Source organism: Oncorhynchus masou, chromosome 15 (genome assembly GCF_036934945.1).
Source record: "Oncorhynchus masou masou isolate Uvic2021 chromosome 15, UVic_Omas_1.1, whole genome shotgun sequence".
NCBI lineage: Eukaryota > Metazoa > Chordata > Actinopteri > Salmoniformes > Salmonidae > Oncorhynchus > Oncorhynchus masou.
Window position 1 is genome coordinate 22,549,702 of NC_088226.1, and position 12,147 is coordinate 22,561,848.

The 12,147-nt window shown below is 43.8% G+C and overlaps 2 protein-coding genes across 3 annotated transcripts in view; both read left to right on the top strand.

The window, feature by feature from the left end:
* brsk1b (BR serine/threonine kinase 1b) overlaps positions 1-4,515 on the top strand; it is a 29,647-nt gene extending 25,132 nt beyond the window's left edge. Inside the window, 1 exon segment of the mRNA XM_064988723.1 lies at positions 86-4,515. Within this exon segment, the coding sequence (XP_064844795.1) occupies positions 86-294 (209 nt within the window). The 3' untranslated portion in view covers positions 295-4,515.
* Positions 4,516-4,805: 290 nt separating this feature from the next.
* The window catches only part of cpt1a2b (carnitine palmitoyltransferase 1A2b), a 53,406-nt gene continuing 46,064 nt past the window's right edge, over positions 4,806-12,147 (top strand). For both annotated transcript variants that reach the window (XM_064988725.1, XM_064988726.1), the window contains exons 1-2: positions 4,806-4,956; positions 9,297-9,439. In XM_064988725.1, the coding sequence (XP_064844797.1) occupies positions 9,299-9,439 (141 nt within the window). In that variant the 5' untranslated portion in view covers positions 4,806-4,956; positions 9,297-9,298. The remainder of the gene's footprint in view (positions 4,957-9,296; positions 9,440-12,147) is intronic.

Genomic DNA, 12,147 nt, shown 5'->3' on the forward strand with positions numbered 1-12,147 from the left:
ACACACACACACACACACACACACACACTATGTATTTATATCTGTCTTCATCAAACTCATGTTTTTTAACTCTTTTCCTCCCCAGATGAGAAGAATGGGCAGCTGACCTCGCGTCCGCCCGGCACCCCGACCCGGCAAAACTCCCGACGTTCGGAAGGAGGCGGGGACCGGGGCGAGAAGTGTGAGCGTGGTGACGCAGGGATAGGGGGCAGCGGGAGCGTGCTTCAGAGGAAGGGCTCGGGCAAAGACAAGACCAGACTCCTTTCCTCCAACGGGACACAGTCTCAGCCCTGAGGGAACATTGTGGAAACAGACATCAACAGAACAAGATAGGGCAGACCGTTAGAGAGGGATGACATTAGAGAACAACACAGACAAAACCCCCTCAGACTACCACTACCGCCATCACCACTACCACCGTCACATCTACCGAACCACCTGACCCAGCAATCATCATCACAAACCACTGCTTCAACCTGAAACGGGCCCGACGAGATAGTTGGCCACCAAGATAGAAGAAAGAAAAGAGAGGACGAGAGGAAAACGCAGTGTCACTCATGGACTTGCTTCAGAAGAGAAGCCAAGATCAGAAAAATGTCTAAGTGTACATTTGAAGTACAACACATCATGCAACTGTCAACAACAATAGGGAGCCAGTAAAATAATCAGGAAGACTTATATGGGGAAAGGCAGGCTCCGAATGGTTAAAGGATAAATAGATTTTTTTTTTAAGTTATCCGGTCTACAACCAATAAGATGAAAACCTTTGTGGAATTTCAGAAATAACATCACGAATTATAACAGCGTTTCCCAGTTGGCGCGGATCTACTTTTAAGTTTGACCTAACATCGTTTTTGGGGGGGGGGGGGGCAGTGAGAGTGAAATATTACGGGTCAAGTCAATTTAGTGGCGGTCGGGGAAACGGACAGGTTGGGTCCTTTCATCGGATTCTCAGTGACGATAAGTTACGAGAACAGAACAGAAACATGGTACAGAAACATGGTAGAATTGAAGATAAGGATGAGGAAGACTGCATCAAAATCAGAGTGACTCGTCCGATTGCATCTTTGCATCCAAGTCGCTCCAAAGACGTCAATACAGCCATTTGAACAAAATAATGACAAATACCTGTTTTTTTTCTCCATAATGAAACACCACAATTGTACAATTCCTAAAATACAATTGAAACAAACTTATGAAAACCATCTTGCCTTGAAGTGAGGATTCAACAAACGGATATCTCTACGGATATCACCCAAGTTGAAGAAAAAGAACGGACAAGGCATGGAAGAATGTCTCAACAGATGAGTGAACGGCATAATTGGAATCGTTCGGGTAATTCGAATACTATGAATGGAACCCTCAAGCAGGTCCTCAGAATGAGGTGCTCAGATGAAGATGTTGTGGTTCACAGGAAGTTACCGTCATCAGTTGTGTTCATTCCAAGAGGACTGGACCCAACCCTCCACATCCATTATTGTCCTCGACAGAAAACAACCAACCCTCCCTCCCTTACGTTCCCAATATGGCCTACATGGGGCACTGAATGATGCGGCTTTTGAAAAGGCCTTAGACACCTAGACGGATTTGTTCTGTTAGGAGAGCAGAAAGAGGGAGGGAGGGGAGGAGGTGGAAAAGCTCATTTCAAGAAACAAAAAGAGAGTCTTTGTCTTAAGGATGACAGAGAGAAAGACATTGAAACTGCTGCACACTCATTCCCAGGAGAGGAAAGAAACAGACCACACACAAAAAGAATGAAATCCATTTAGTTTTTTGTTTTCTTTTTTCCTTTTATGTGATTTGAGCGCAAATGAGTTTGATGTTTGCCGCCAACAAAATGGAGGATAACGCTAACCAAGTGAATGTCAAAAACGAGAAACACTATTGTAAAAGTATTTTATTTCATTTGTCATAGATTTATTTAATATTTATTTATGTATTTAATTGTTGAGTTATATATTGTAAAGTGGAAAGGGAAGATGCTGACAAGAATAGAGGGGAAAGTTCTGTTGGAATATTGGAACAGCATTGAAACGGACAAAATGGCTGCTTGCAGTTGAAACCAGATTGAACCGTCGTTTCCAGTGCAGGACAGAAAACAACCTCTTGTCCAATCATTCCTCAATGTTTTAGTACCCAATGCTGCAAAAATCCTTCCAGATCCTTTTTGATGTTGTGTCTTTATTGTTGATTTGTCTTTGTTTGGTAATAATGAAGATAATTTCCAGTTTTAAAGCAACAAAACAAAGCAAAAACAAAACACATTTTAAGAAATGAGCCAAGGATAGATTTGATGCTTTGGGAATTTCTGGGATGGCAATGAAGCAACAAAAAAATTATCTCATAGACACTTGACAAGCAGAGGAGAGCAGGAAAGGGTGGGGGGAGTAATCTCGAATTCCTTCTCTGTCACATTCTGCTAGAATGTTGTTACTTAAGAGTACAAAGATATGGACACGCCACATAAAAACACTGACTGAGGGCCCAACCCCACGTGCAGAACACAAACAGTATTCGCGCACACACACACGGACCCTTCAAAAACAGAAACCCTCCTGTTCTTTCAGAGAAAAAAAAAAACAATTAAAAACTGGACTTTAACATTGGAAAGCACTGTCCTAAAAGACACTAAACACGTAGTGGTTTCCCCCTACCATCCCTTCGCCCTTGGCCACTGCCCCCCACTTCCTTCATTACGACCCCCCACGTACCCCTTCCCCTTGCACAGAGCACCACAAGAAAGCGCCGGTTTCGTTCTAGTCCCTCCCTAGTCCCTCGTCATCAGTCGACACCTTGTTGTTTCATGCCACCGCCATTAAGCCCCTATTATCAGTCTCACCCTGCCTCACGTGACCCCGCTGTGACCACGACACAGTAACTGAGACTCACCGCAACACGGCACACCACGTCCCCATCAGCCATCATCACACTTCATATCAGTCCGAGTCAACACGCTGCTACCATAGCACACAACTCCTCGTACAGCAAACAGGGGCGGTTCTGTAGCTAGGAGACGTAGAACAGTTGGTTATTGTAACTCTTTACTTAGCGTACTCTGTCTATTGCGGCTGTACTGGATACTTCCCTGGTGTGAAACGGCCATTTACCATGAAATACGAAAAGAGTGGGAGGCAGTCTTCCTCTATTTCCTGACCTGGGGTTCATCTTGCTCCCCTTTCAACACAGCAAAGAACACGATTATGGCTTGTTGACTTTTAGTAGCTCACCTCTCATTGTAGCTCACACCCTTCACTCAAGGCCTTTTGGCAGGAATCATGTACCCATTTTCCTAATATCGTGCCGACTCGAACCGTACTGTGCTGTCTTGGATATTTTCCTTTCACATTGTCCTTTCCAGCATGGTGGATGTGTAACCATGCTGGCCGAGCTAGTCTCCAATGAAATGCTGCATGACACTACTGGAAAGCAATGTAGGGGGTGATGACTGAATGTTTTTGTTTTTTTACTGCATTAATATAGGTGGCATATGAATCCAGCACCGTCCTGCACAGAATAGTAGTTGTAAGAGTTTGCATAGCCAGGAATGAGTTTTGGCGCCTTAAGGTGATGCGTACGGAGGGAGGTACATGCCTGTTATATTTGCTCGACCTGTCCGTTTGTGTCAGGGGTCATGTGAATGGGATCGAGATGTGACACAAGACGACCCCACAGTCTTTCATTCTCCATTACCCTGTGCTTTAAACCAGAGAGGGATCGTGGGAGACAGCGTTACCCCTACCTTTTGTATAGGTGGGGTAGGCCTCTCCCTGCCTATTTCTGTTGCTCCACATCTAAAAGAGTTTGGCTTCAATTGGTTTCAATTGGCGTTGTCGAGGCCAAAGGGCCTGGACGTTGCTGTTACTGAGAGCTTTGACAGCCCGCCTAGGGGAAACTAGGGGAAAAACTGGTTGGAGATACAACTAGAGCGAAACCCTTCTTAGACATTATGTGTAAATAACCGTTCAAAGTAAATGATGGGATGAGGGGGAGGAGTTTGACCCCCACTGCGGGTGAATCTTACAACAAAAGGCCCCCTCTCTCTCCAACCAACTCAACCCCCTCCTTGCCCCCTTCCTACTACACCCTCATTATCTCTTTGTATCTCTTCTTGAACCCCCCCCCTAATCCTCTTATCCAGATGAAAATACCTCAACCCCAGCCCATCCTTATATAATCACACCCCTCCCCATGTGTCTGTCCATTGTATACAGTATGAAACCATGTCTTGATTCTTTATTCACCCTGTACTCACAATATGATTATTGTTGTCATCATTATTGATCATTCCAAGATTGTAAAACTGTTATTCCCCCCCCCCACCCCCCACTTCATACACAGTAGAACAAAACAATTCTTAAAAATTCAAAACAGAAATTTGGGGGAAAACAACATGATGAGGAGGATTAAATAAGAAATGTCTGTATTATATAAAATAAAAATGAAAGTGCACTATTATGATTATTATTATTGCCTGTGATAAATAAAGAACAATAAACTACATCAGAAGTTAAGAAACTGCCTCAATTCCTACTCTTCTATTAATTAGGATTACTGACCATAAATTGTGCTCAATATCTGCATTTTCTTTAGCAAAAATAGTATTAAAAAATAATACATATATATTGCCAAATGTAGACTACACTGTATAGCGACACGACAGATCCCGGGTCTGTTTTTTGGATGTGTAATATTGATTGATAATTTACTGTATTGACTCTATCGGTAAATGCGCTCGGAAACTGCGTCCCATGTGACACACAAAAAATGAGGCGGGGTTGTGAGAGTGATGTCATCTATGTATGTGGCTCTCTGGCGCCGCTGCCCACCTACTCCAGTCTGTTTTCACTGAGAGTGAAAGGAGTGGTTGGATGTATAAAAACAAAAAAAGAAGAGATTTGGTGTTTGAATAACTCCTTTTGGGTGCTTTTACGGCAAGACATTTCAAGACTAATACAGGTATTTCTATTACATTATTGTCTACTCGTTGTGGTGTTCCTTTGGCGTGGTTTTCAGTGCACTGCTGCTAGTTAGTGTGTTGACTTTTGTGTGTAGCGTGCGATGGATGTGCGATATTGAATGAACCCACCATTCGTTCGAAGGGACGCGGAACCAGGGTTGGGGAGTAACGGATTACATGTAAGGGATTACACAAAAAGGGTAACTAATCCGTTACCAGCAGAACTATTGTAATCGGATTACATATACATATAAAAACGAGATTACTTCGGGGATTACTTTTAATTTCAGAAAGGATGTTGCGAAAAAGAATATTTGACACTTCTGTTTTCTCAATGACATTGAAATCAGCATTGAAAAAAGGTTTACATTTGGGACAGGTTTACATTTGGGCCACCTGACCACAAGTCAGAGACTATTATGATGACACACCAAATGTGTTTGATGGATCGCTGGAAAAGAGTAGGCGCCGCTGCCCACCTGTGTAGGCCAAACTATCGGCATCCAAAGATTATCCAACTTGAATAAACACTTGGAGGCGGCAGTCTACGATGACCGCAGCGCATTTTTAAATATTTGAACCTTTATTTAAACTAGGCAAGTCGGTTAAGAACAAATTCTAATTTACAATGAGGGCCTACGGGGGAACAGTGGGTTAACTGCCTTGTTCAGGGGCAGAACGACAGTTTTTTTTTACCTTGTCTGCTCGGGGATTCGATCCAGCAAAGCTTTAACCACTAGGCTACCTGCCGTCCCAATGTAAATCACAATGCCTCTCATTTAGCTATTTGTGCCTTTTAAACTGTTGCATATTATCAAGATATCAAATTGTCATCATCAAAAAGGTAAACAATAGGCCTATAGCAAATGGCATTCATTTTTCACATGTAAATAGCACTTTTCAGTAGTGCATGCCATTCCATGAGGGCAGCATTTATTTTTAAATTTGAATCAATGAGCCATTAGTCCTCCATGAAAACAAAATCATAAACAACAGAGTAGGGCTGGCTAATAAGTCCTTCGTTTTGAGGTTATTCTCAGGTAAATCAATTTGGCTATAACCTATACTTCCATATTTCCAAGTCCTATTCTTGAAGATCACGGCATGACTGGAATTCTGATAGACTTTGGTTTTTTATGTGAAGTTACCATTTAATCATACTAGTATATGTAGTAGAAAGCGGCTGGTTAGTAGAAGCCTACATAACCAACCCATAAAAACAAACTTTAACATTGATTTATCCTGCAATAGATGTTGTTCAATTGGTAACATACATGTTTGTCTTCTTCTAATGCCTCTTAAGGGGGAAAGTAATCTAAAAGTAACTGAATGTAATCGGATTACATTACTGAGTTTGGGTCATCCAAAAGTTCCGTTACTGGCTACAACTTTGGACATGTAACTGTGACGGATTACATTTAGAAAGTAACCTATCCAACCCTGCATGGAACATAACAGTTTCTGACGAATATACGATACAGTAAAAATATATATTTTATCCCAATGGAACAGTAGTCTACTTTGTCAGTGCATCATGAGTGTTGCATGTTTTTGGACATCTAACAGCCTGGTGAAAGAATTTATAGGGTCGTTAGGTAAAAACATAACTTTTAATTGCATTGTTATAGGCCTACTTTTAATTTGTAATATAAGGCTCCTTAAGTAAAAATACTTTAAAGTACTAAAGTATTTTTTTTGTACCTTTACTTTACTGTTTATGTTTTTGAATACTTTTACTCTACATTACTGAAGAAAATCATGTACTTTTTATTCCATACATTTTCCCTGACACCCAAAAACACTCGTTACATGTTGAGTGTTTAGCAGGACAGGAAAATGGTTAAATTCACGCACTTATCAAGAGAACATCCCTGATCATCCCTACTGCCTCTGATCTGGCGGACTCACTAAACACATGCTTTGTTTGTAAATTATGTCTGTGCTGGAGTGTACCCCTGGCTATCTGTAAAAAAACAATATTAACATATTTTACATTCATGCCATCTGATTTGCTTAATATAAGGAATTTGAAATTATTTATACGTTTACTTTTAATATTATAAGTATATTTTAACAATTACACTTTTGATACTTAAGTATATTTAAAACCAAATACTTTCAGACTTTTACTCAAGTAGCATTTTACTGGGTGACTTTTACTTTTACTTGAGTCATTTTCTATTAAGGCATCTTTTACTTTTACTCAAGTTTGACAATTGGGTGTTTTTTTCCACCACTGTTTGCAACAAGTTTTTTTGTTGTTGGCTAAAACATATGATAATTCCCTAGTTTGTAGGAATGTTGCATACGATTAGACTATTGGCTACAAGTAGACTAGGGCCTAAGTAGGCCTGTACTTTTCCTGTAGAAACGTCATAACGTAACCGAGATGTCTTTGCTGATAGAGCTACACACAGGCAGGAAGTGGATGGGTGACTGTTTAGCCCTAAATGGTCCAATAAATCTTCCCTTACATTTCGTGCACAATTCATGTCACTGCAATCAGAAATAGGTGGAGAAAGTAAACCTATCCTTTATATTCTGTATAATACAGATCTACACACACAGACAGTTAATGAGTATAAACAACTGAATGTGCGTGCACCACATGTTCCCGCTGTTTTGGAGTCTGCGCTTTTGTTAATTCGTTAACATTGCGTAATTTTACCATCGCGTTCACGTGCAAGTGAACTCCCAGAGCGAGTTCTTTCCTTTCTCCCAATGATCACGCCAAACCTGCTTTACCACATAGTATTTCATTTCCAAGACGCCCGTTTGCAGGTTACTGAGTGCAAAGGTTATTTGTCAACTTGAAACTTGTTTCACCACCTCACTCAGTGCTGTTTATCATGTAAATCTTTTAAGACCCCACCTAGAGAGCTATAGCTGGAGGGCTATACACACCGTATTGAACCAGTGTTCTCTGAAACTATCCCCAGTGACTTTGCGTATGTAGACTAATAACTCAGTAACTCATCTGGATTGTTTGCACGCTGTAGAAATCAATGTTTGAACCTGTTCAGGATTTGTGGATGCAGGGCAGGCATGTAGTCTCACTTGCAGAGAGGAGAGGGAGTCTTTCACTTGAGGAGAGGAGCGGGAGGCATGGCAGCTGCCTTACCCTGAGCATGGAAGACTCTTACTCTGAACAACAATCCTCTCCTTCATTGTCACAATACCTCAATTGTTATTATTCTCTGTATGTGTGTGTCACTTGCACATTCTTTGTGTATTTCTGACTGTGTGCACACCTCTACATTTGGTGTGTGCGTGTGCGTGCATGTATTCTTTGTCATTTACTGTGTCACGTAGTTTAAACACCCACTCATTCAATCTCTTTCAATCTCTTTCAATCCCTCTATCTCTCTCGCTCTTGCTCTTCTTACTTCCTCTCTCTCTCTCTCTCTCTCTCTCTTCCTCTTGATCTTCTTACTTCCTCACTCTCTCTCTCTTTCTCTCGCTCTTCTTACTGTCCCTTTCTCTCTGGTTGTGAGAGAGACATATGGGAAGAGAGAGAGATGCAAACCCCATCAGAGTGAAAGGAGAAATATGCATTGCTCATTCCAACACATATTCTCGCTCGCTCTCTCGCTCTCTGAGCTACTCTAGCAAGTGACTTTGCAAGCTAGCTCAGTGCTGCCCTCTCATTGAGTTGCCCAAGTTGAAGGCCAACGGGGCACCATCTTGCTTCGTGGAGGAGTTTTTGGAAATGTTGCACCTGCAGTTTGAATCCTGCTTTCTGAATACATTGTCTGCAGTACCCCGGTCCGGCCTGGAACTTGAAGATGTAGACCAGGGCTCTCCTGCCCTGTTCCTGGAGAGCTACCTTCCTGTAGGTTTTCAATCCAACCCCAGTTGTAATTAAACTGATTCAGCTTGGAGTGAAAAACAGGGTTGGAGTGAAAAACCTAGAGGACAGTAGATCTCCGGGAACAGGGTTGGAGTGAAAAACCTAGAGGACAGTAGATCTCCGGGAACAGGGTTGGAGTGAAACCTAGAGGACAGTAGATCTCCGGGAACAGGGTTGAAGTGAAACCTAGAGGACAGTAGATCTCCGGGAACAGGGTTGGAGTGAAAACCTAGAGGACAGTAGATCTCCGGGAACAGGGTTGGAGTGAAACCTAGAGGACAGTAGATCTCCGGGAACAGGGTTGGAGTAAAAACCTAGAGGACAGTAGATCTCCGGGAACAGGGTTGGAGAGCCCTGAGGTAGACCATCAGTACTATATTTTATGCAACTGTATGGTCCTGTTTCTATAGTTGATGGTGCTGTAGTTGTAACTGTAACTTTTCCTGTTTTAATAGATGATTGTATGTGACTCTGGTCCTGTTTCCGTAGCGATGGCAGAGGCCCACCAGGCAGTGGCGTTCCAGTTCACCATCACCCCCGAGGGGATCGACCTGCGCCTTTCCTACCAGGCCCTGTCCCAGATCTACCTCTCTGGCCTGCGCTCCTGGAAGAAGAGGATCAGCCGCATGAGGGTAAAGAAGGAGCAAGGGGGGGAGAGGGTAGTTGTGGGGTGTGTGTGTGTGTTTGATAACAAAATGGTGCAGAGGCAACTTTGCAGTATTTTCTTAGTGTGTGTTACTTCTTACAATATTTGCTCAGACCGTACCTTGTGTTATTACCTACAGCCACTTCACAACAGGAGTATAGCCTGCCTGGCTGGCATGGAAATGAACCACGGAAAATGCGTCCTCCATTTGCTATTTACGTGCATAGATGACATGTATTTTCCCCCCTGTACCTGTGCAGAGACAGGTGCATGATAATGGTTCACTCATTCAAGGGTTTTTCTTTATTTTTACTCTGTTCTACATTGTAGAATAATAGTGAAGATGTCAAAACTATTAAATAACACGCATGGAATAACCAAAAAAGTGTTGAACAAATCAAAATATATTTTCTATTTGAGATTCTTTACAATAGCCACACTTGGCTTTCTCTCAACCAGCTTCATGAGGTAGTCACCTGGAATGTGTTTCAATTATCAGGTGTGCCTTGTTAAAAGTTAATTTGTGGAATTTCTGTCCTTAAAACCTGTTATGGCAAGGCGATCCCCGAGGGGACCTCCACCCCCCCATTCAGCTGAAAAGGTGGCGCAGGGAATTCAAAAATATTCTTTAGAAATATTTAACTTTCACACATTAACAAGTCCAATACCTCAAATGAAAGATAAACATCTTGTTCATCTACCCATCATGTCCGATTTTAAAATGTTTTACAGCGAAAACACAACATATATTTATGTTAGACCACCACCAAATCAAAGTAAAAACGCAGCCATTTTTTCCAGCCAAAGATGGTCACAAAAGCAGGATTAGAGATAAAATGAATCACTAACCTTTTGAAAATTTACATTTACATTTAAGTCATTTAGCAGACGCTCTTATCCAGAGCGACTTACAAATTGGTGAATTCACCTTCTGACATCCAGTGGAACAGCCACTTTACAATAGTGCATCTAAATCATTTAAGGGGGGGGGGTGAGAAGGATTACTTTATCCTATCCTAGGTATTCCTTGAAGAGGTGGGGTTTCAGGTGTCTCCGGAAGGTGGTGATTGACTCCGCTGTCCTGGCGTCATGAGGGAGTTTGTTCCACCATTGGGGGGCCAGAGCAGCGAACAGTTTTGACTGGGCTGAGCGGGAACTGTACTTCCTCAGTGGTAGGGAGGCGAGCAGGGCAGAGGTGGATGAACGCAGTGTCCTTGTTTGGGTGTAGGGCCTGATCAGAGCCTGGAGGTACTGCGGTGCCGTTCCCCTCACAGCTCCGTAGGCAAGCACCATGGTCTTGTAGCGGATGCGAGCTTCAACTGGAAGCCAGTGGAGAGAGTGGAGGAGCGGGGTGACGTGAGAGAACTTGGGAAGGTTGAACACCAGACGGGCTGCGGCGTTCTGGATGAGTTGTAGGGGTTTAATGGCACAGGCAGGGAGCCCAGCCAACAGCGAGTTGCAGTAATCCAGACGGGAGATGACAAGTGCCTGGATTAGGACCTGCACCGCTTCCTGTGTGAGGCAGGGTCATACTCTGCGGATGTTGTAGAGCATGAACCTACAGGAACGGGCCACCGCCTTGATGTTAGTTGAGAACGACAGGGTGTTGTCCAGGATCACGCCAAGGTTCTTAGCGCTCTGGGAGGAGGACACAATGGAGTTGTCAACCGTGATGGCGAGATCATGGAACGGGCAGTCCTTCCCCGGGAGGAAGAGCAGCTCCGTCTTGCCGAGGTTCAGCTTGAGGTGGTGATCCGTCATCCACACTGATATGTCTGCCAGACAAGCAGAGATGCGATTCGCCACCTGGTCATCAGAAGGGGGAAAGGAGAAGATTAATTGTGTGTCGTCTACATAGCAATGATAGGAGAGACCATGTGAGGTTATGACAGAGCCAAGTGACTTGGTGTATAGCGAGAATAAGAGAGGGCCTAGAACAGAGCCCTGGGGGACACCAGTGGTGAGAGCGCGTGGCGAGGAGACAGATTCTCGCCACGCCACCTGGTAGGAGCGACCTGTCAGGTAGGACGCAATCCAAGCGTGGGCCGCGCCGGAGATGCCCAACTCGGAGAGGGTGGAGAGGAGGATCTGATGGTTCAAAGTATCGAAGGCAGCCGATAGGTCTAGAAGGATGAGAGCAGAGGAGAGAGAGTTAGCTTTAGCAGTGCGGAGCGCCTCCGTGATACAGAGAAGAGCAGTCTCAGTTGAATGACTAGTCTTGAAACCTGACTGATTTGGATCAAGAAGGTCATTCTGAGAGAGATAGCGGGAGAGCTGGCCAAGGACGGCACGTTCAAGAGTTTTGGAGGGTAAAGAAAGAAGGGATACTGGTCTGTAGTTGTTGACATCGGAGGGATCGAGTGTAGGTTTTTTCAGAAGGGGTGCAACTCTCGCTCTCTTGAAGACGGAAGGGACGTAGCCAGCGGTCAGGGATGAGTTGATGAGCGAGGTGAGGTAAGGGAGAAGGTCTCCGGAAATGGTCTGGAGAAGAGAGGAGGGGATAGGGTCAAGCGGGCAGGTTGTTGGGCGGCCGGCCGTCACAAGAAGCGAGATTTCATCTGGAGAGAGAGGGGAGAAAGAGGTCAGAGCACAGGGTAGGGCAGTGTGAGCAGAACCAGCGGTGTCGTTTGACTTAGCAAACGAGGATCGGATGTCGTCGACCTTCTTTTCAAAATGGTTGACGAAGTCATCTGC